Here is a 23,331-nt window from a genome sequence, read left to right as displayed (position 1 = left end):
ATGAATATATCTGCAGTGCAATAAACAATTGTGATGGACATTTTGGACAATAATGAACCCAACTCAATTTTTGTTATTCACTTCCTATTAGATTTAGAAACTTAGCCAAGCTGGAGATCTTCACAATGTGGCTGAAGTGTGTGTTCCATATGGCACTGTAGAGATTTATGTGTCATACTAAGTACTATCCATGGTGCTGATCCTGTGAGATCACCACAACCAATCAACACCCCCTCATCCTACTTACCAGTGTGCTTTAAAGAGGTGGTATTATGCTTTTTGTCTTTTCCCCTCTCCTTTATTGAGTTATATATCTTTTTTGTGCATGTAACAGGTTTGCAAAGTGAAAAAGCCCAAAGTCCAGCCCAAAGGGAGTTCCCATCTCCCACAGAAAGCACTGCTCTGAACCACTTGAAAACAGCTCGTTTGTAGTCCAGCCCTTCACTTCTTTTACGTGTGACGTCACAATGAAAACGCGTCACAAAGCTTGCCAAGCGGCTAGCGGGGTCAGGCACGGCCTCAAACCAAGCTAGTCTGAGCGGAGGCCCTTTGGCTCCACTCACCCTTGTTTGGTTTTCCATTGTAGAAATGTTGTACCTGTACCTGATTCCAGGTACTTTGTTTCATATCACCTCACTTCCATGAGGTTCCAAGCGAGCTAAGGGATACTAAAATGTAACGTAAAAACATGACAGACTGCTGACTGGTCAGAGAGAATATTCACTAGTCACTGCATCATCATTGAGTGCACCAGACAGAGGCCAGCAACAGAAAGTTTCCGTATAGAATTTCATCACTAAATCCACTTCTGAGAAGTTTTGAGGTGAAAAATCAGCTGTGTGGATTTCGAATATTGACAGTTTTGCAAGAAGTGATGGCGGAACAAAAATGTGCTTGAATATTTTCGGAGTTGAGGAGCTCTGCAAGTGGCTGCGGGGGAAGCCTGTGCCAAGGAGGAGCGTGTGAGGCCGGTCAGGTGCCCGCTCACAGAGCCCTCTGCTCCCGCCATCACACAGACCGCTGCAGCAACAACGGCAGAGGAAAACACAGCTGGAAGGTTTTCATACCACTTATCTGTCTTTACATTCTGAGTAATGTTGAAACGTTTTAACTTAACAAAGAGAAAGCTGTGTGGATCGCTGGTGTGTGTGTCGCATTGAACATTATGTTGCGGCAGTTGTGTGTGGCGTCGCTATGACAACAAGCTACCTACTATCTCTGGGTATATCTGCAATGGAAAAGGGAGCAGGCCGAGTATAGTCGAGTCTATCGATTTGCGCTAAGGTAGCATTTCTCGGCAAGGCAGCATAGATCGTCAGAACACCGGCAACAGTTCAACATTTAGTCCTAAAAGACGATGCGACTCCATTTCTGTATGGGGCTGGAAATTCACAATCACAACCTGTAAGTATGCTTTATTGGTTGTGAATTATATTTAAAATAAACACGGCAATGTAACTTCACAGACTGTTGAAGTGCAGAGTTGTTGTAAACGTCGGCTAACACAGCTAATGTTATAGCTATAATGCTAATGTTACACCCGATCTGAAAGCTACTGAGCAAACGTTCAAATTGTTTGTCCAAGATTAATGAAAAATAGAGTTGAAATATGGTGATTTTTGTAGTGGTTTATGGTAAGATGTGGAACAATGATGTTGTGTGATTGTGGACTTGTGAGTAACTTATACCATCTGCTAGGTTACGGTCGCAGTCTGAAGCGGCTTTGATTTGGATCACACTACCTTGTTTCTTACGACCCGCCCTTCTCTGCTTCTGATTGGCTAGTAGTCCTTACCTGGGTATGTGCAACTCCCAACAAAGATTTTGTACAAGTAAGATGCGTCACTCTGTAGCTCAAGAGCGGAGCGTACAACACATAGGGTGAAAAGAGGGGCTGCAGCAATGTGCAGTATGAGAAAAACATGGTGTTTTTTGAAAATTAAACCATGTAAACCTGTTGTGGTACAACCCCTAAATAAGATTTTGAACCTGCAAATGAGCATAATACCACCTCTTTAAATTACTAGAGATGAATGCAAGGGAAAGTCAATTTCAAGTCAAGTAACAGTCCTTGAGTTTATAAAGTTAGTTTTACAGTGCTATACGTTACCTTGATTAAAAACCTCTGGCCCTATTTTAACAATCTAAGCGCACAGTGTGAAGAGTATGGTGCATTTAGGGCATGCCCAAATCCACTTTTGACGGTGGAAAAAAAGGTCGGCACGCCAAGCACATGGTCCAAAAGGATCGTACTTAGTCGTACTTAATCATAATTAATCATGGATGTGTTTGGGCATAACATGCAATAAATCAATCAGAGCATCATATCAAATTACCTTTAAAAGCCAGGTGAGCTTGTACCTTGGCAAATTGCTATTATAATGGCGGAGTTGTGTGACATGTATTGGCAGGATTGGTCAAACTATTAGCCAATGTCATTCACCATTACTGCAATTTTGTACATCATAACAATAAGGAGTAACCATAATTATGTGTAGGGCTGACCCCAAATAGCACAAGATTCGATGCTTCGATGGGCGGAGCCTGATTCGACTGTCAATCTCACAGTTGAAGATTCGCAGCAACACAAGGATTATGCCATTCTGGCTATATGGTGGTGCTCCACGTCTGATTTTACACAGAACTACCAGTTTTCTCCAGAAAAGTAAATATACAGCCTATTACAATGTACAGTTCAACGTTTAATGCTGAAAATAAACATGTGAAAACTTTAAATAAATGTTTTTAAAGTGCGTAAATAAATCCAAAATTGTAACCCTAACCCTGGGTCATCAGTGTGCATGTGTAAGCGTAGCGTGTATGTGTGTAGTAGCAGTGGAGAAACATTAGCTGAAGAGACCGAGCCCCAGCTTCACTGGTGTTGGTGGCCGAGTTGTCCGCACCTCGCAGGACTTTCGTATAATTTATCACCATTGATGAACCACACAAAGAATGTTTTATCGTTTTTAAATTGCCGGCTACTTGAAATACACCCGTGACAAACCGCGACATGCATGCAGTTGTCGGCAGCAATGAATGCACGCAAAACTCTGCACAATACCAGTGAATGAGGCGAGAGAGAGAGAGAGAGAAAGAGAAAAGGGTGTTCAGTTTAGGTGGAAATTTTCAGTTTAAGTTGAATGAAAAAGAGCTACCGTGTGTAACCCCCCCTCCCACTGGCTCGCAATCACCGCACACAAAAACACACATGATTTGACTATCAGTCGACTACAGACAGGACTTGACTTCTGATTCGACTATGTAAATCCTTAGTCGGCAACAGCCTTTATAATGTGTAATATAAAATATATAGATGTAGCAACACAATAATAATCTTTAACAATGTAATCTTTTTATTTTTTTATCTTTTGAATGTTTGTGTGCTGCTAGGCATCTTAGTATAGGCAACAGGCATTGTGTACGTGTGTACGGCACCCGCCTAAGCACATTTTACTAATGCGTCCTTAAAGTAACAGCGGAATGCTGCCATACTGACTTCAGACCAGGTTCTTGTTGATCAGTGGCGGAATGGCTTTCAGGTGCCTCAAAATAGCAACACGCCAGCAACGCACCTGAACACATCTCCCTGTAAGACCAGTATGCTAATGGGCGCAAGGATGGGACCAAGTGAATTTGTTATTTAGGCTTAAGGCTGGAAAATGACAACTGTGTCAATCTGAAACTAGCAAAGACATTTGCGTCTTGCTTAGTTCAGCTCTGCACCGCTCTCTGTCAGGTGCAAGATAGGGCCCCTCAAGATAAGCTGAGTTTCTGTGCCTCTGCACTTGAGTCCTCATGTTTAGCCACACAGTGTTCATCCTGTATTGTCATAGTCAAAGGTAGGTATAATGGCAAAAACTCAATCATTATTAATATGAACATATATACATCTAGATGATTTGTCACAGAAAGGACATAAACTATGATCTGATAAAGATTAAAACTAAAACCAACACCTACGGCTCTGTTATCTTTCTTTTACAACTATATTTACTACTATCTACTTACTATAATATAAACAGTAATTATTCAACATTGCCAAATTCAGTTCTGTACACTTCTGTGGCCATGTACAACAGAAACTCAGCTTCTCTCTCTCACTTACCCTCTACAGATCTAATCTCTCTCTCTCCTTCTCCCCAGACAACTGCTCTGACGACATTACCTTCCCATATGGAGAATATTACTCTAGTATGCCATCTGTACTATCATCCTATCATCCCCTCGAGCGTGCGACCATTTGTGTGTGTGTGTAAGTGTGTGTGTGTGTGTGTGTGTGTGTGTGTGTGTGTGTGTGTGTGTGTGTAAGAAATATAGCCTGTGGGAGAATGAGGGAAGAGTGAGTAGGACTTGTGTGTGTGCATGTCTATAGTCGAATGAATGGAGAGTATAAGAGCATGTGCATGTCCAGTGATTCACTGTCTGATTAACACTGCCATGATAAGATGTGATGTAATAATCCCCACCTAGAGTTGATTGTCATAGTTGAAGCTCTTTGTCAGTGGGGGTGTTTTCATGACTCTATCACCGTCTTCACAAACACATTTATCATTGTTACTTACACGCATACACTACATGTGTTATATCTCACAACACATAGAGCATCTATCTACTCACTTTTCACCACATAGATAGGTGTGATTAGATAAAAATGGCAGCACATACATAAACAGAGATCTGTACACACACATGCACACTTCTAAACTGTATCTCTTAGTGAGCTGAAGAGCTGAGTTGCCTTTTTCTTCATTTTCCTTCCCCTCTCCCTCTCTCACCCACTTTAGCCCCTCTTTCCATCTTCAACCAGACACCAAACACATTCCTGACCCAAATCGTTCCTTTCTAGTCTCACCTACTGCCTTACAAACACCAAAACCTATCTGAGGTATTAGTCCTCGTTTCTCTGTCACTCAATATGGTTCCCCTTTATCTCTTTGGAGACAAAGAGATAAAGACAGATAGATTCACAGAGTTGGCACTGCGGTGCTTTGAGCTAAATGCTAATGTTGGCATGCTACCATGCACACAAAGATAATGCTAACATGTAGATTTTTGGCAGGTATAATGTTTACCATATTCACCATTTTAGTTTTTTGTTAGCAGGTTAATATTTGCTACTTAGCACTAAACATGAAGTACAGAAGTAGTAAAGTGAAGTTTAATGCTGCGTTCCAGATTGCTTGCAGAAGTTGACATTTCTGACTGTTTCTCTCAAACCCAAACCAAAACTCTTGCTGGTGCTAGAAAAGTCTGGCGGAATCACTTAAGTCAATAGGCTAAAAATGTTGCGCCAATCCATCTGGTTGATGAGAGACTTTAATGGATAAGTGAACACCATGACCTACTGGTAGTACTACATGAAAAGTTAGGATATCAGTGTGGACTAAATGCCAGCCAGCCATACACAGTTTGACATTTACCTATGTGAGTTCTACACATGTAATAACCAGAGGTGGGTAGTAACGAGTTACTGTGCTGAAGTAACTTTTTGAGTAAATTGTACTTGTCAGGGTAGTTTTAATGCATCATACTTTTACTCTTACTTGAGTAGTTTTTAAGAGAAAAATCATTACTTTTACTCTGCCACATGGATGCATTCACATGGATGCATGCGCATGACTCTGTTAGAGCAGAATAATGACAAAAGTTACAGCATGGTAGTATGGCCTTTAAATAGCGCTAGCAGCTAATATTTAGGCTACAGATTAAAATTTAGCACACCGTGCAGCCAGCCCTGTCTCATCACAGGGTGTCCGATACTGACGCTTTGTCAGGCTTTCTCAAAGTGTTGGTATTTGATGCCCTGGGATGAGACCGTGTTGGTGCAGCATGTTTCGGTTGTGAAGTCAGTAAGCTACACCATGCTGACACTGAGCTGTCAGAGTGCAGTGTCTGTTGTGTTAATGCTAATATGTTTAATGGTAAATACCTACACCAGCATATGATGCCTAAAATCTCCTCCTGCTTTCTGCCTTAATGTAAATATTCAAGCTAACAGTGTAGAGCAGTCTGCATTTAACTAGTCATGCTCATTGGTGTAGCCTGATAAAGACAGATCAAATCATGCACACACAAAAAAGACACACTTCTCTTATTTCATGTGGATGTGACTGATGTCACTAATGTTTCAACCACAGATGATCTTCCTTGGGTAAACATGAAGAAGTGAACACACCTGTATTTAATAGGCATTAAATATGAACACAGCATTATCTCCAAAGTTGATTTGTTTGCCATAATATCAGGGACAACAAGAAAATAATTTACATTGTAAACAATCTTTAAATGTTAAACTTATTGGAGTCCTAACAGACTATAATATTAATACAATATTTTGTAATCACACTTGGTGGATACACACTGGGAATATTGTCCTTGTGTAAATGTGGCAGGTTGTCTAATTAGGAGATGATGACTTGCCATTTCATCACAAATAAATACAAGTGTATGTTCACTTCTTTACCTTTACCTGAGGAAGACCATCTGAAATAATTCTAGTCACATGCACATCAAATCAAATAAAACATAAAACTTAAGTTACTCACAACGTTACTTTCTACTCAAGTAATGTTTTTAGTAAATACTTTTATACTCTTACTCAAGTAGTTATTTTGATGACCACTTTTACTTCTACTTGAGTACTTTTTTTACATTACAGTTTTGGGCTATTCTACCCACCTCTGGCAATTACTAAATGTACGTTGTCAACTATAGCAATCAAAGGTTTCAGTCTTTTCCGCGAGCAGCTCAGCCGACAGACAATGATAGCTGCTAATGAACGGTATTTAGCTACTTGAATTAAATGCAGGATGTACTGCAGACAGATGGACACATAAAAGGCAATAAATAGAAAGACAGAAATCTAGAGATACAAATATATATTTTCATGATAATCTAAGTACTTACAGACACAGTCAAGCCACTGCTAAATAAGTGTGTAACTGAAACTGAGCAATGCCCTCCACCTTGAGAAAATTAGAGAGGAAAAAAACAACACAAATAAAACAAAAAACAATAGCAGTGGGGTCCTCCAGGCGGTTGGTGACCCCATTTAGTAAGCACCCTCTGGTGACTCCTCTAACTAAAAGGGCCCCAGATGGGAAGGTTTTGACCTTGTTTTGAACTTTTTCTAAACTGCCACGAGGTAATGTGGCTGCTCAGCTAGTTTAAATTGCCTCTCTAAATGGAGCCATCATAGAAGTAATGATTGAGAATGTGTCCATGTGATTATCAGACAGACTGAACATGTTTGAGATACACAGTTTTACATGTATGTTTCTATAACATAGGGGTTATTCTTAACTAAGTGGGCGCATAGTCCAGTTACACGATGAAAGAGGAAGAGGAAAATATAGTGGAATGTCAATAAAATAATAAAAAACTGTAGTGACTTTGAGAGTTAACCTTGCCATAGTCCACCCACACATGTATTTTCAACTATGTTACCTCATTAGAGCTCTTACCTGGACTGTATGCGTGTACAATACCACATGATTTACAGCTTTCTCACTCATCTGTTGATTATGTTTTACCTGGACTGGCTAGACAATGTGCCAATTTAGCACATATTAGCACACATCACGTAATTTTCAAGAGCAGCAAATGAGCAGTGGGTCGTATTCAAACCCAGGCTTCTGCTTTAAGTCCTGGTACAATGTGCGCATGCTCTACCAAGTGAGATTCTGCAGCATTAAGACCGCATACCCAAGCAAGTCTGTGATTTACCTCTCAAGTAATACCTGGCCTTCCATCGCTATTAGCTGTGTTTTGTGTTGACATGTTTCTGTGTGATTAGAGAGGGAAAACTCCTTAGGTACCTCCTTGTGAGGCAGCAAGTGGTGCCATGTGAAGCCCTGCCTCAGAAGTAGGAGACTCAGGCCCCATCCACACTACTACGTTTTCGTTTTAAAAACCAGACCTTTTGCTATATTTGCATGTCCCGTCCGGAATTAAGCGACGAATCCAAAGATCTAAAACGGAGAAGTTTTTTGCATGCCCAGTGTACGTGAAAGGCCACCAGATGTGTGTTTTCAATCATTTTAATATAGACAGAGATCAATTCTGATATGTAGCTAAAACGCTGATGTGGACGGAGATCATACTTTTAAAACACGTTTTTTTTTAAAAAAGTAGTAGTGTGGATGCAGCCTCAGTAGGCTAAGTGAAGATGCTGTGGCTCAGCCGGGAAAAAAACTGCTGGGCGTGAAAAACACACTAGTCATTGAAGTGCAGACAATCACAAACATCCTCCAGCTGCACACATACAGGTTTTAATTAGGATGAAGGGATTTTCTTCATGTTTCCATAGGCTTCTTGTGAAGATAAGAAGACAGACACACAGAGTGCTCAGGGGTAAAAATAGAAGCAAGGGAGTATCCATCCATCACTGTGAGTGTCTGAACAGCGAGATCGATCGTGTGTGTGTGTGTGTGTGTGTGTGTGTGTGCGTGTGTGTGTGTGTATGCTATTTGATGCACTACCTCAACAAGAAGAGCCAGAATGTGAGTGGGCAAACCGTGATGTGACTTTCGAAAGATAGACAAACACACTTGTGCTCTCTCTCTCTCTCACACACACACACACACATGCACATGAACACACACAGATAAACCAGTGAGCTTAAGGAGATAAATACCAGTGCTGTCAGAAAGAGATTGACCTCTGTAAGGCCGGTAAACACACAAACACATCCAACCATACACAGCAGCCATGTCTCTCTCTAGCATAAAGGTTAAGATGACTTGCTTCAACTACATTGCTGAGTGCTCATGTGCTCATGCCTGCCTCTTTATGTGTTTCTGCCCCTGTGATAATCGCCAGTGCATAATGAATTATTTTCCTCTATTTCCATATGAACCTAGTTCCTGCTCTGATCGTTTTAATAGCTTTTTTGCTTCCTACTCTGTCTATTTGTAAGTGTGATGAATTACCTGCTGGTTACCTTGGAATCTATTACCCTAACTGAATACCAATGGGCCAATAGGGATGAACTGGTTCAAGGCAGACATTGGCTTTGAGATTTGGGAGAATCTTAATGTTTGTGATGAGCAAACAGGTATGCATGCACGCACACACACACACACACACATCCTAGGTTTCTCCTATTAAAGGCACAGAGTGGGAATAGTTAAATTTTAATAATACAATAATGAATAAATTGAATGTTTGTGTGCATTTGTGAGTGTAAGTGTGTGGGCGCACACATTTGTGTGTGTGTGTGTGTGTGTGTGTGTGTGTGTGTGTGTGTGTGTGTGTGTGTGTGTGTAAAGGTCATGCCTCTCATCTCTAAGTAAGCCGGTGAGAAGGACTGAGTGGCAGCACTCATCAATATTAACTAATGCCCTTCCTTTCATCCACATCATAAATCTATGGAAACAAACACATAAGGGTGTGTGTGTGTGTGTGTGTGTGAGAGAGAGAGAGAGAGAGAGAGAGAGAGAGAGAGAGAGAGAGAGAGAGTTAGAAGAATATCCAAATCAAAAGTACTGCAGTAAAACAGTGCAATTTAAAGCTTTGGCTTTTTTCCCTTTCCGGTATTGTGTTATATATATATTTTTTGTGCATGTTATAGGTTTGCAAAATGAAAAAGCCAAAAGTTACCATCTCCATCAACAGCTTGATTGTAGTCTAGCCTTTACTTTCATAACCTATCTGTGTCACTATTTAACAGGTGTCATAATGCTCGCTTAGCGGCTAGTGTGGACATAAAGGTAGGTAGGTAGGTACATTTATTGGTCACAATAGAACAGGTTATATAGTGAAATTGAGTTTGTAACTCCATTCTGCTACTTAGCAGACAATATACATTAAAACAGAAGCAATTATAAAAATGGTAAACAGATATAAACTATAATCAATGGAGCAGTGCTGAGGATGAATTTGAGCTTAAGAGTATGATAGCTTGGGGGGAAAAGTGCGGCAGCTGAAACTTTACTTATTTGTTACAAATAAATAACTTACTGTTAATAATCACTCTGTAAAATCATGCTCCAGTCTAACAAAGCTGTTTTAGGTTGTTCTGGCTGTGTATCGGGATCAGACACAGGCTTCAACATGCGTGGCTGAACCGAAGCCATGGTTTGTTTGTTTTGGATCACACTACATTGCTTGTCAGGGCCTACCCAATTCTGCCTCTAATTGGCTAGTAGTGCTAACCTAGATGCTGTGCATGTGCAATGCAAAGATTGAATATAAGTGAGATGCTTCACTCAGTTGTTAAAATGGAACCCTCCCTGCATAAGAGGTGGGGGACTCGAGTCACATGACTTGACTCGAGTCGCAAATTTGAAGACTTGAGACTTGCTTGACTAAAGCAGACAAAAGACTCGACTAGACATTGACTTGGTATTCATGAATTGAGACTTAAACTTGAGACAGATGACTTGAAAATTACTTGTTTTTTTTTTATTAAATACTTGTATTCACTCATTCCAATGTTTGTGTTCAATATAAAACTTATAAAGATTGGTAAGTTATGTGACTGTGGCAAAAATCTAGCGTTAAGTTTAAGCTACACCCAGTTGTTTGGCTACAGTTTGTAACTTTATGTGAAAACCTCTTAACATTCTTGGTGGTAACAGGTACTGATGACAGCTTTTGTTGACTGCTATGTTAAGTTCATACTCCGTTACATACACAGTTTGAAAGCTAAAATCCTTGTGATTCGACCAATGCAAACCATTACAAGATCCAATCACCACAGCGCCTCTGTCAGACCAACCAGTACAATCAAACTCGACGCGACTCACCTATGAAGCCTCATAGTAATCCACCGGTCAATTATATGCCAACAAAAATGGTCTTGTTACGTTGTCAAAGGTCCAGACGATCAAATCCATTAAAAACATTTAGTCCAAAACACATTATTCCATCAATAAATCCCCAGGGACTGCTGCTGCATCGTTTCATATTTGCCCTGCAGACGTGGCTCGTATGTCATTATAACCGTATTAACTCCAATTTGGATGTAAACAAATGCGACATCTGTATTCAAATTAGCTGCTGAACTCTGACCTTTTGACTGACACCTAATTCGACCCAATAGGAGCTCACATGTCCCATCCACGGCCTACAACAGCCCCTGGCTGTAAGGAAGCGCCAGACCCTATTATTTCGTGGGTAAGGCTTTATGCTGTGGCCCCAAGTGTTTTCCAGCTAATGAGTCCCAGCTTTTTCTACATGCATTTGTTAGCAACATTTTTCAAGTGGAAATGAAAAATATATTACTTAGTGTGTTTAAACTTAGGTTACCGTTACTAACATGTGTTTCTATTACTCTATTTTCTACCCCATTTCAATTATCAGTGAAGCCAATTGTAGACTAAATAATAGAAAACCTTTGTGTATAATTAGAACAGAAACACTCACTACATCTTCCAAAATGATCATACAGTTGAGTTGCCACCTCTCTTAAACTATTTAAACAAACTGAATTCCTAAGAATTTCATATGACTTGACTTGGGACTTGGGAAGGTTAAGACTTGCTTGTGAGCTGTACATGTGTGACTTACTCCCACCTCTGCTCTGCAAACATGTCAGCTTTTGTCCCACACCAAAAGCCACTTAACAGCTAATGTGTAATGAGACAGAGCAATGACAGACAGAGGTGGGTGTGCGAGAGAGACGTAGAGAGAGGTAGAGAGAGAGAGAGAGAGAGAGAGAGAGAGAGAGAGAGCGAGAGAGAGAGAAAGACTGTGAGTATGGAAATACTGTAAGTAAGGTGAAAACAAAAGATAAACGGTGAGCTTGACTCAAGGAAACTGAAGGTGAAAAATAAAGAAAGGAGGAGAAGCAGAAAAACAAGAAAACAGAAAAGCACCATGGTTGTGTTTGCGATTATGCATGAGTGCATGCTTGTGCTTATAAGCGTAAAAAAAGCAAAGTGAGAGGAATAGAAGAGAAAGAGAAGAGAAGGAAGACAAATGGAAATCCTTTGATCAGAACATGAAAACAACAACATCTAAGCCGAGAGAGTGAACAACAACAAAAAGACGTCACAGACAATTACTGCGTACATGGCTCCATTCAGTAAACACCCCTGTGTTTTGCTAAGGCGACGGGTAACACTTAAAATCCGCTGTCATCTCTTCTCATGCTTTTCATCTTCCAAACGCCATAGCGTGAAAAACAAACACAGAGGAAACAGACATTTTTCTGTTTGCAGCACCGCTATCATGCCCAGTGGGAAAATAGAGGTCTTAATGAAACACATTAGAAAGACAGAGGCTGTTGAGGCTCTTATGGTGTGTGCGTGTAAAAGTGTGTAGGTGTGGGTCAGTGTGTGGGTTAAAGAGACACAGTCTGCGTTTTATCCCTGTGAAGTCAGATTACCTGAAGGGAATGTGGCTATTCAATGAAACACATTGCGTGGTCTTATAATATTATTCACTGTTCATTACTACTGAGGCTTGAACAAACAGGCAAGATAATATCGTACTTACTTGAAATAAAACTAACTCCATCCTCCTGACTGACATTCCCCATCTGACCACAGCAAGTTAATTCAAATGTCTTTCTGATTGTTACTTTAATATCACTTGGCTAAACCAGACAAAACACTGCAGCATGTTGTGGGAGGGTTTTACTCAAACAGCTTCAGGCTTGGTAGTCTGTAAAACCTGCAATAAGACTCTCTTGCTGTGTCTCGTCTTGCCTGAAGAAAATGCAGACCTACAAAAAGGAATTTCATTAATATGAGTTTCAGTGCAGCTTTAGTATCAGTATGATTCCCTAAATGCTGTTTCATTAGTTTTTTTGTCTTTCAGATCTATAGCTAACAAATATCTGTGCAAAAATACTGCCAAAAAACTCATAACATAACTCACATAGCCTAAGCTACTCCTAATATACAAACCCAGCTATCATTATTGTTTTAAAACAAGTTGTATTCCTTAAGATTTTCATGAAATCAAATTTTGATACCGTTCATGGTCTGCATTTTTTCTGCAATAGCCATCGACAGTATTTACATTCAGTAATGATCTCTCCACTGCACATATTAGTATAATGTACTTTTGTCTCATTGATATCAGCCTCACTGTTTACTGTTCATTTTCTTCATATTGTAATCAGAGATGTATCAAGCTACTGCTTCACCTTAACTGTTTGAAAATGAACCTCCTGGCTGTGGGACATTGTTGTTTGCATGATCCTGTTTAAATCTATATAAAATAAAAACTATAATAGCTAGAGAATTCATTCTATTTGCAGCAGAACACCAAGGCTTCTGTCATTCGGGTCATCATTTTAGGGAAATGAAGGAACTCCAAGAAGAAGAAAATACATCACAAAAAGTAAAAATACCAGTGTAGGCACTGGCAGGCCATTTCTATTGCAGAGTTCAAAGGGTTAAAAGTGGTGGCTTTTATTGTGAAGCAGCCACAAGATACGGAATGTATACGTTACTGTTGTTCGTGTTAACACCGATCATTCATCAAAAATGTGTCAGCAAAACAAGATGATCATTTTCAGCATTTTGTTTTTGTCAGTAGATGATGTTTCTGTAAGGAAGTAAAGGAACAAGGAAAAGCAGCCACAGTGAGGTGTTAGCTGAAGAGCTGCATGTGACAGGCAACACACCTCCAACTCCTCAGCAAGGTAACCAACTTTACTGTACCCTGCTGTTGTGTGGAAAACTACACTCCTCTGCAGCATGAAATCAGATCACAGTTGATATTATTTCGACTGTCTTCTTTATTACTAAAAACACATGAGTTTGTTTGAATGGTAACGGATACACCAGTATCACAGTTGCTCTTCTGTTTCACTTTTGACAAAGTAGCTGTGTTTGCTGTATTAAACTGCACTTGCTTTTAACAATGGCTGTCACCTAACCTACCTGGGCTGAAATCTTAAGGATTGAAACGTTAACATGATACTGTATAATAGGCAACACCAACCCTGTTTTTATTGCACAATTAGCAATAAAGAACAAAAAAATACTTAAAATATGGTCATAGTAGACAAATATTACATATAATGCCTGTGCCTCACAGCCTTCAGCACTATCTGTGAACAAAAGAACATTTATTGCCCTTATAAAACCCTCTCACTGTTGCTTGCAGTGAGATGTCAGTTTTACTCCCTGAACTTTTTAATGAAAGAAGTGAGACACACCAGAAAGCAGTCTATTTTATTGTACCACTAAATGAAATCAGATTACCTGGAGCAAATGTGCGGATGCATTGCAACATGCTGCATGGCATAATAATATTGCTTGCTGTTTGGTCATTACTGCCGAAGCTACAATAAAATGATGCAACAGAACAATTCTTCAGGGAGCACTTACACCACTCTACATGAGCACGTATGCACACGCACACACACACACACACACACACACACACACACACACACACACACACACACACACACACACAAAATATTGTTCAGCATTTGGTCATCACTGGTGAATAAAGGAAAATTACAAAATGTGAAAACTAATACTGTGGTGAGGGGTATTCATGTGTGCACAAAGCTTCCAATAGATGTGAAATTACAGTTACTACTGTGTTTACGTGGCTGACTGACCTAAACAGAATAGAATGAAGGATCAACAAGGTGTTAAAAGACATCTACATGATGACTGAGCAATTTAAGCTAAAAGAAAAGTTGAAAGTAGATTTTGATAGGGACATTAGGTATTTGTTCTTACCAATATCCAGCAACTATTGAATTGTCTCTAAGAATAATTTCCAAAACTTAAAATATAACCACTGTTGTCCGTCAATGTCTAGTCAGTGTATTTGGTACACAAAAGGTTAATAGCGCACTTTCTCTACTAGGAGACTATGAGTCCAATGCGTTTTTAAGTTTTGAAAGATTATGTCCTCCCCCTCATATGCTTCACAGTGGTTTGGTCCGTTGCCCACCTTTTTCAGACCTTCAGCAACTTTATTTCTAAACAGTGACTAGTGACAAATCTAGTGAGTTATTCAGACCATCAAGGGCAAATTGAGAAATATACAAAGTCTATTACATTGTAGGCTAATGTACTGTATTCCCTTTCATGCAGCTCGGAACAATCTCCTCTCCTCTCGCACCATGCACTTGCAGGCAGGATTGAGAGTGAGTTACTATGGTTATGGGGACACTATCTGAAACTTTGCAGTACCAGAAGGAGGAAAGCTTGGGTGGTAGATAAGCAGCAGACTTAGTGGTGACTTTGTCGTCCGATGAATAAAATGATTATGAGAAAATCCTAAAAGCAATGGTGGTTTCGGTCTTAACAATACAATCTTACAAATGTTTCTAGTCTGCGTAATTTATAAAGCAGTTTAGCATGAAAAAAACAACTCCTTAATATTTGTAAAATTAGATGTAGTCGATACAAGACCAAACCACGATTAGTCCAAAAAATATGGCAGCCCCCCATAGTCTCAAATTGAAACGAAAATATTTTTACACATCTCATAATTACATTTCAGACCTCTAACGCTGTGTTTTGAGCCGCTGCTCAGCGCTACTGTAAGCTCGCACGCTCGCACACTTTGGCATTCGACTAGAGACAACCACTTTTTTTTCGAGGTAACTACGGTAATGTTAGCAGTCTGTTTCTGTCACTCGTTTGTGAGAAGGCAATTAAGCTAGCTGCACCTAAATTTCGAGTGCACACGTATTCGAGCCTTTATGGTAAGTGAAACGGCCCAGAGCGAGCTGACAGGCAGGTTAGCGACTTTATCCTCTCAGTTTCTCTCTTTACAAAGACAAGTGTTGCAGTATGAGAGTCCTACCTGAACAGAGACTGTGAAGTCTTTATGTTACGCCACATACAACATTATTTATCAAACATTGTCGGACTTGATCAATTTAACGAGAGGATACAAATGTGACAACGTCCGGTTTTCAAACTAAGGCGTCTATACAGTATGGAAATAAGATTAATTGGATTATATTCACAGTGTCCATTAAAAGTAAAAAAACAACAACAACATGTTCGGGAAATTACTTATTCTATTTTCTATTCTTTGATTTAGGGTTTTTTGGAAAAACATTAAATAAATTAGTTGACTTTTGTTGCTGTTTCATCACCATTTATAGCTATACAATGGGTTTATAATCAAATAGTTTATTAGAGCACAACATTGTTTACAAGCATACAAAGTTCTTCATAGATAGCCTCTTAATTTTGCACCAAATTATTGCATTTTACTTTAAAATGTACAAATTTTAAAGTAAAGGGTCCGAGGCCCACCCACCATAGTCTCTTAAAATCCTGTGGGAAACACTGAGGTCATTACTATGAATGCCTAGTGCAATTTAGTGCAACTGCAGTAAGTAAGAAAAAATACTGTTGACCCCAAATACATTGTGAAAGTGGTGGTTTTCAAGCAGTTAGTTTGCTATTTCAAATATATGCACATACACCTACTGTGTGTCTGCCAAATTTACTTGACTGGATGAAAAAAGAGCCATAATTCAAGAGGTAGATTTGAAACTCTTGATCAGTAGATCTACCATCTGTAAAGCTTGCAGGATCAGCACTAATGACATTATGGAAGGTACAGTATGCTCACAAAAATAACAACAAAGCTGCAATGCATCTATGTATGTATTATTGCTCTGTACTACTAGACTGTTTCAACTTTAATTCAGGAATATATATAACACATTTAAATTACAGTGTTGTTACTAACTGGTGACTAACAAAACAATGCTCCAGTAAAGGTACCTGTAAATGAGAGAAGTGTTAATTAAATTAATTCATTACCGCCATGGTATTAACACTGAATCAGTTAATGTGTCTTGGTGCCAGGAAAAGCATTTAGGGCGCCTTCAGAGTGATCCGGCACTTTCAGTATGCCAGTAACATGAATAAACGAAGGCTTGCCACATATTAATCTCCCTGCCTTGCCAGAGTTCGAGATGTTATTTCACTCTATTTCCCCTAGTATGGCCATTAAGAAGACATATAACCATGCAAAACGTCACCAGTAAAGATGATGGTACAGTGCTATTATTGAGTGTCTCAAATCATCTACAAGATGACTGAGCCATTTAATGAAAGAAGTGACAAAGGAGAAAGGTGAGGAAGTGCATGTGAGAAGTTGGAAATATACAGACACGTTGGCAAATAAATATGTATATGTGTCAGAGAGAGTGTGTAAAAAAAATGTATTTGTGTTCGTGTGTGTGGGTGGGTGTTGCAGAGTTGTAGCTGAGTGTTCCAGGAATCAATTTAATCAAATCAGTGGTCATCACTGTATTAACACTTTTTCAATTAACAAATAAATCAGTCTGCGGAAAAGCAGTAATTTTCTTGGCAACACGGGAAGGGCTAAGTCACACTGGAAATGAGCCCCTAGAAAAACAAAGGCACTAAGAGAGCACAATGATGGCAACCAACCTCAAACTGTGATTGATCAGTTTGAAGTTGGTTCAACTGAAGTTGAGCTACGTGAAGCTTTACAATCACACTTGCAAGAATTGTAAAGCCACCATAGACTGTATATAAGAAGTGGACGTAGTCATTGTGACATCACCTGTTGGTTTGTGGACTGCCGTTTTGAAGCCTCGAGTTTGGCTCATAGAGCGCTGCCATGTTCAGTTTTTGCAACCAGCGGCACCGGATTTGACCATATTTGGACGAGACGGTGGAGCTAATGGGCGTGTGCGAAGCTAGCTAGCTTGCTTAGCTAGGTGCATCTGTAATTCACATTAACTGCCATTTTAACAGGATTGATAACTTTGTCTAGCAAACAACAGACTTAAAACTAAATGTACTCATCAGAGAAAGTGAACAGCCAACTCCTAATAAGCTTTTTCATCAGTGCTGTTAAATTTACACAGAGCTGTGCGTACATGTTACTCTAGCCTGATTGACAGGTCGCCATGGTAACGACTTGTCAATTTTAGATCCCGCCCTGAAGCATACTCTGCTTTATGGTCTATTTTCCTCTAAATGGGACCATACGTCACTAAATGAACATCATGTTGCATTGAAGAAGACTTGAGACTAGCGATTGAGACCATAAACTCATAATCAAAGTATTTACTGAGGTAATTATTCAGGTGAGAAGTAGGGTCATAATACAAAAGCGAACAAGGGGGGCGGCGGCCCTGTCAAGAGCCATGCCCATCCTAGGAAATATTGATTCCTCCCGTCCATGTCTGATATTGCATATAAAAGATGGAATGAAAGAGGACTGAAAATAATTAATCAGCTACTTGACGAAAATATATTCAAATCTTTTTCCCAATTGCATGACAAATTTGCCCTGCCCACGAGTGACCTATACAGATATCTACAGATAAGACACTATATCACAAAACATATGGATTGGAATTATGTTAAAAGGGAACCTACTAACGTAGAAACATATTTCATAAACGTGGCTGAGGATCATATATCATTAAAAAAACGCATGTCTGGTATCTACAAAATGTTAATGCTAGACATGGCGTGCAACAGCCTGCACATTAAAGGCCAATGGGAACTTGAGTTGAATGCAATTATAAGCGATGAGGCCTGGGAAGATGCATGCTCTAGATGTCATAAAGGTGTGGGAAGCCATTTATGGAAAGAGTTTGACTGGAAGACGAAGATCAGGCTCTTTAGGACTCCCCTGAGAACACATGCCTTCAATAACACTTTATCCAACAATTGCTGGAGAAACTGTGGTTGGTGACCACACACATATTTTCTAGGAGTAAAAAAAAAAAAAGAAGTATAGGGTCATTTTACCATTATTTCTAACAGAACCGGACTTCTTTTTGCAACCAGAACTGGCCGTTCGATGGAATGCAAGTTTAAAGAGGTGGTATTATGGTTTTTGGCTTTTTCCCTCTCCTTTATTGAGTTATATATCTTTTTTGTGCATGTACTAGGTTTGCAAAGTGAAAAGGCCCAATGTCCAACCCAAAGGGAGTTCCCATCTCCCACAGAAAACACTGCTCTGAACTGCCTGAAAACAGCTCGTTTGTAGTCCAGCCTTTACTTCCCTTTCTTGTGACGTCACACTGAAAATACGTGTCATAATGCTCGCTGAGCGACTACTCTGACACGCCCTCAAAAACACCGGTGGAAAAACAGTGAGCTGCAGCACACCTCTCCTCTCCCTTCCAAACACTAGCTACCCTCTGTAAGGGCAGAAAATTGTTTTCTTCCTACACTTATCATCTTTTATGCAAGTACTTATAAGAGTGCTATTTTTCTCCTTTCATTAGTTCTTATATATTGTTTTAAATCTTTAACCTGTTCCATCTTTATTATTGTTCTTCTTATTCCAGTCTGTCCACATGTGTGGGGTTTAGGTCAGGGATGTGGGGTTGTTGATTGTTTTCCTCACTAGCTGTTCTTCTCCTTCCTTGACTGGTCCCAGTCAAGGACCTTTTGTTCTCCAAAACATAGATGCTCAGACTGTGTAAATGATCATGCAATTGTTTGCTCTGGGCCAGACGTTAGTGACTGAACCTCTGGTCCAGCTGATTTTGTTGTAGTACTTCTCTGTTTTCTCTTTTGTTAAATAAATTCTTCAAAGACAACGGTTCGTTGTAACTCAATTATTTGCTCAACCTCTCACCAGGAATACAATTTCCACGACACCCTCCAAGCAGTCAATGGACATGAAGTTGTTACTGTGATGTAGAGACAGAGCTCAGTTAAAACTTTATGGATGAAAGATACTTTTGTTACAGATTAATAACTCACCACTCTGAAACTCTTGCTCCAGTCCATATTGCCAAGCTGGTAAGCAACATGTAGCCTACAGCTGAATCAAAGCTGTTTACCTCTTTTCGCTGACCCGCCTTTCTCTGCTTCTGATTGGCTATTACCGGCCTTTCGCTGACCTGCCGTTCTCTGCTTCTGATTGGCTAGTAGTCCTTAACTAGGAACTGCGCATGTGCAACTCCCAACAAAAATCATTTAGAGACAAGATGTATCACTCCGTAGCTAAAACGAAGCCTTCAGCACACGGTGAAAAGAGGAGATGAGCAATGTGCAGTATGACAAAAAATACAGTGTTTTTTTTAAAATTAAACCATGTAAACCTGTTCTGGTACAACCATTAAATAAGATTTTGAACCTGAAAATGAGCATAATACTACCTCTTTAAGGGACTTCTGCGTTCGCATCAGTTCGCTGACCGGAAGCTTCCCGCTTGAAAGCCACAGAAGATTTATAATTGTTTGACGTTATAAATCATCCATATAATGTAAGAGTCTAAAAGTAACTACCTAACCTAAACTGGATTTATAGTGGGGATTAATGGAAGTCCCATCGTACATACCTAAGGCACAGATTTTTATTCATAGTGTAATTTATAGTGTCACATTGACCTGTTTATAGCACCACTGCAACACAAGGTGCATGAATTGTACATTATCAGCTTTAATTCCCCATAATAGCTGTGATTACACTCTTTCATTAACTTTGTAACAGAGAGATGAGGTCTGGTGCCTTGTTTTTATGACATACTGTCTTTCTTTGATTGTACACTACAGATTCAACTATTGCTACAACAGTTTCATAGCAATTTCAATATCCTAAGTACAATTAGCCTATTGCCCAATCATATTTCGGCTAATGAAGATGGGCCTTTGTCATGTTACAGCTACAGCCTTGGCCTGCATTGTTCCGTGAACACAGCATGCTATAAGCCAACTTCCAATAATACCAGCCTAGCTGTCACAAATCTCAAGTTAAGATTTAAATCAACTATGCATAATCAACTATGACACACATATTGTATATCAGTGTCAAATGCATAATTTACACCGCGGCGGGTGCAACTTAAGAAGAGTAATAAAAACAACTGGCCAACTCATGTTCTTAATACAGTTGAAGTTGATGTTTTTGGGAGTGGAATCTCCTCATGAGTTTCTCTTTCCATTTGTTTCTGAATCTCCTGGTAAGGTCCTTCTCGAAGCCAAGTTGGATGAGATGGGCTATCCGTTTATAAAGCATGGTCCGCCTGTGTTCAGAATAAATGTTTTTGAGTGTGGAAAATGAATTTTCGCACATAGCTGTTGATGCGCCCAGTGTCACAGCAATTGTCATGGCAGTTAGCACACTGGGCATTCCTTGCAGGGCACCGCTGAATTTGGTTAACATTTTCCATCATCCGGAGGAAGTGTACTTTCACGGAGTTTGTTGTCAGTGCTGAGTCCGATTTTGTTCAACTCATCAGTTATTGTTGTCGTTAGAGTGTCCGCATCCCCCTTTTCGGCTGTAGCCATGACTAATAAACGTTCACATGCTGTGTAATTTTCATCAACATAACGCACAACTATTGAAATGTTTTCTTGATCTGCAGGGTCGTGGGTCCCATCCACTTTGATGGTGTACCACAAGTCCCCGAACTCTGTGACAATTTCTTCTGTCAGTATGGAGCTCATCATTTTGATGATCTCGTTTTGCACATCATGGCTTGTGTATGTTGCATTTCGAGGGATGGATTTGGTTATTTCAGCCAGATGATGATATTTTCTCAAAGTATACTCAAATAATGAGAGAAAAACTCCAGTGTTTTCAGTTTGTTTTACAGCTAAAAACTCAATCATATCAATAATAGCCGATATATAATATCTATTATGTACCAGCTGGTCTGCGTGGACAAGAGTGCTGATCTCTGTACCTGTCTGTCTGCGTCCTTTGGATTCTTTCCACACAGATTCACACATCATGTGTTCTTTAGAGGAAGCATGCTTGTTCAATCCCTTCCCAGCCGGCATATGACCGACCTTCAACGTTGAAATATGGTTGAAATAATGTCAGTTGTTGTTTCAACAGTGAAACAACGTTGATATAACGTTTAATGCTAAATGGTTGAAAAATGTTAACAAAAACACTTCTAAATCAACGTTGAAATTTTTACAAGATCTGTACGTTGAAACAACGTAATGTTTTCAACAACATACAACATAAATATCTGCCTTATAAAGTATTATTATGATCATTATTAGCATTTAATGATATTCTGATAATACCGCCTTTCAATGGATATGTTAAAATATAATTATTATCATTATAGACAACTCTCCAATAATAATTTCAACCTCAAGCTGAAACTTTTTGCTTTACGTGATTTTGTGTGGATTTACTGTGTGCTTGCCTAACAGTTTACCATGCATTTTTTATTCAAACGCTGTCATGAAAACACCATTTGACCAATTAAATAAATAAATACAGACTGCAAATAAACTAAATATACACATTTCGCTACGTAACCACGCTGAAAATACTGTTATTGGTTGTTTCACCGGTGTACTTCATGATTGGTTAATCTTTCTGTCTTCCAGGAAACTAGCCAATGACAATATGCGCGCCTATTTTAAGTTTAAAAATACGTCCGTCACTGTTTGAGTAGGTGTGTGAGGTGAGCACGAGAGCTCGTTTTGGAACATCGAAGCTTGATTGGAGGACAGTGGTTGTCCATCACACAAGGCGGTGACTAGAACTGGATTCTATTGGCTCAGACGGTCCAGACACTTGCGCATGCGCGAAGTGGGTCTGTGTCGTTGTCGTCGTGAGGAGGTAACAGCTCAAACGGTAAGCAAAGTTTTTAAAGCCACATTTTATAACTAGAAATAGTTATATTAATACGTATTGTGTTAATTAATATTGGGTGTATGGGCAGACTAGTTTAACCGCGAACCGCTGTTGTGTGCTTGCTAACCGCCAACCGCCATTCTCTGTGTGTGTGTGTGTGTGTGTGTATGTACGTACGGGCAGACTAGTTTAACCGCGAACTGCCGTTCTCTGTGTGTGTGTGTGTGTGTGTGTGTGTGTGTGTGTATGTGTGTGTGTACGGGCAGACTAGTTTAACCGCGATCCGCCGTTGTGTGCTTGCTAACCGCCAACCGCCGTTCTCTCTCTGTGTGTGTGTGTGTGTGTATGTACGTACAGGCAGACTAGTTTAACCGCGAACTGCCGTTCTCTGTGTGTGTGTGTGTGTGTATGTGTGTGTGTACGGGCAGACTAGTTTATCCGCGAACCGCCGTTGTGTGTTAGATAACCGCCAACCACCGTTCTCTGTGTGTGTGTGTGTGTGTGTCTGTGTGTGTGTACGGGCAGACTAGTTTATCCGCGAACCGCCGTTGTGTGTTAGATAACCGCCAACCACCGTTCTCTGTGTGTGTGTGTGTGTGTGTGTGTGTGTGTGTACGGGCAGACTAGTTTAACAGCAAACCGCCGTTGTGTGTGTGTGTGTGTGTGTATGTACGGGCAGACTAGTTTAACCGCGAACCGCCGTTGTGTGTTAGATAACTTGAATGTTTTTATAACTTATTTTCATGATTTTGTTTATAAAACATTTAGGCTTGAATATATTGAGTTTTTATTTTCACTCCTAGATGTATCACAAAAAATGGAGACGACAAAATGCACAATT

General features: G+C 39.8%; 2 protein-coding genes across 2 annotated transcripts in view; one reads left to right on the top strand and one right to left on the bottom strand.

Moving 5' to 3' along the window:
* Positions 1-23,331, bottom strand: part of LOC123986096 (glutamate receptor 4-like) — a 77,570-nt gene that overhangs the window by 39,562 nt on the left and 14,677 nt on the right. The window lies entirely within an intron of this gene.
* Positions 22,398-23,331, top strand: part of LOC123986019 (clumping factor B-like) — a 2,313-nt gene continuing 1,379 nt past the window's right edge. The window contains exon 1 of the mRNA XM_046074069.1: positions 22,398-22,490. Within this exon, the coding sequence (XP_045930025.1) occupies positions 22,437-22,490 (54 nt within the window). The 5' untranslated portion in view covers positions 22,398-22,436. The remainder of the gene's footprint in view (positions 22,491-23,331) is intronic.

This window comes from Micropterus dolomieu, linkage group LG17 (genome assembly GCF_021292245.1).
Source record: "Micropterus dolomieu isolate WLL.071019.BEF.003 ecotype Adirondacks linkage group LG17, ASM2129224v1, whole genome shotgun sequence".
NCBI classification, from domain to species: Eukaryota; Metazoa; Chordata; class Actinopteri; order Centrarchiformes; family Centrarchidae; genus Micropterus; species Micropterus dolomieu.
This window is presented reverse-complemented; position numbering and strand designations above follow the sequence as displayed.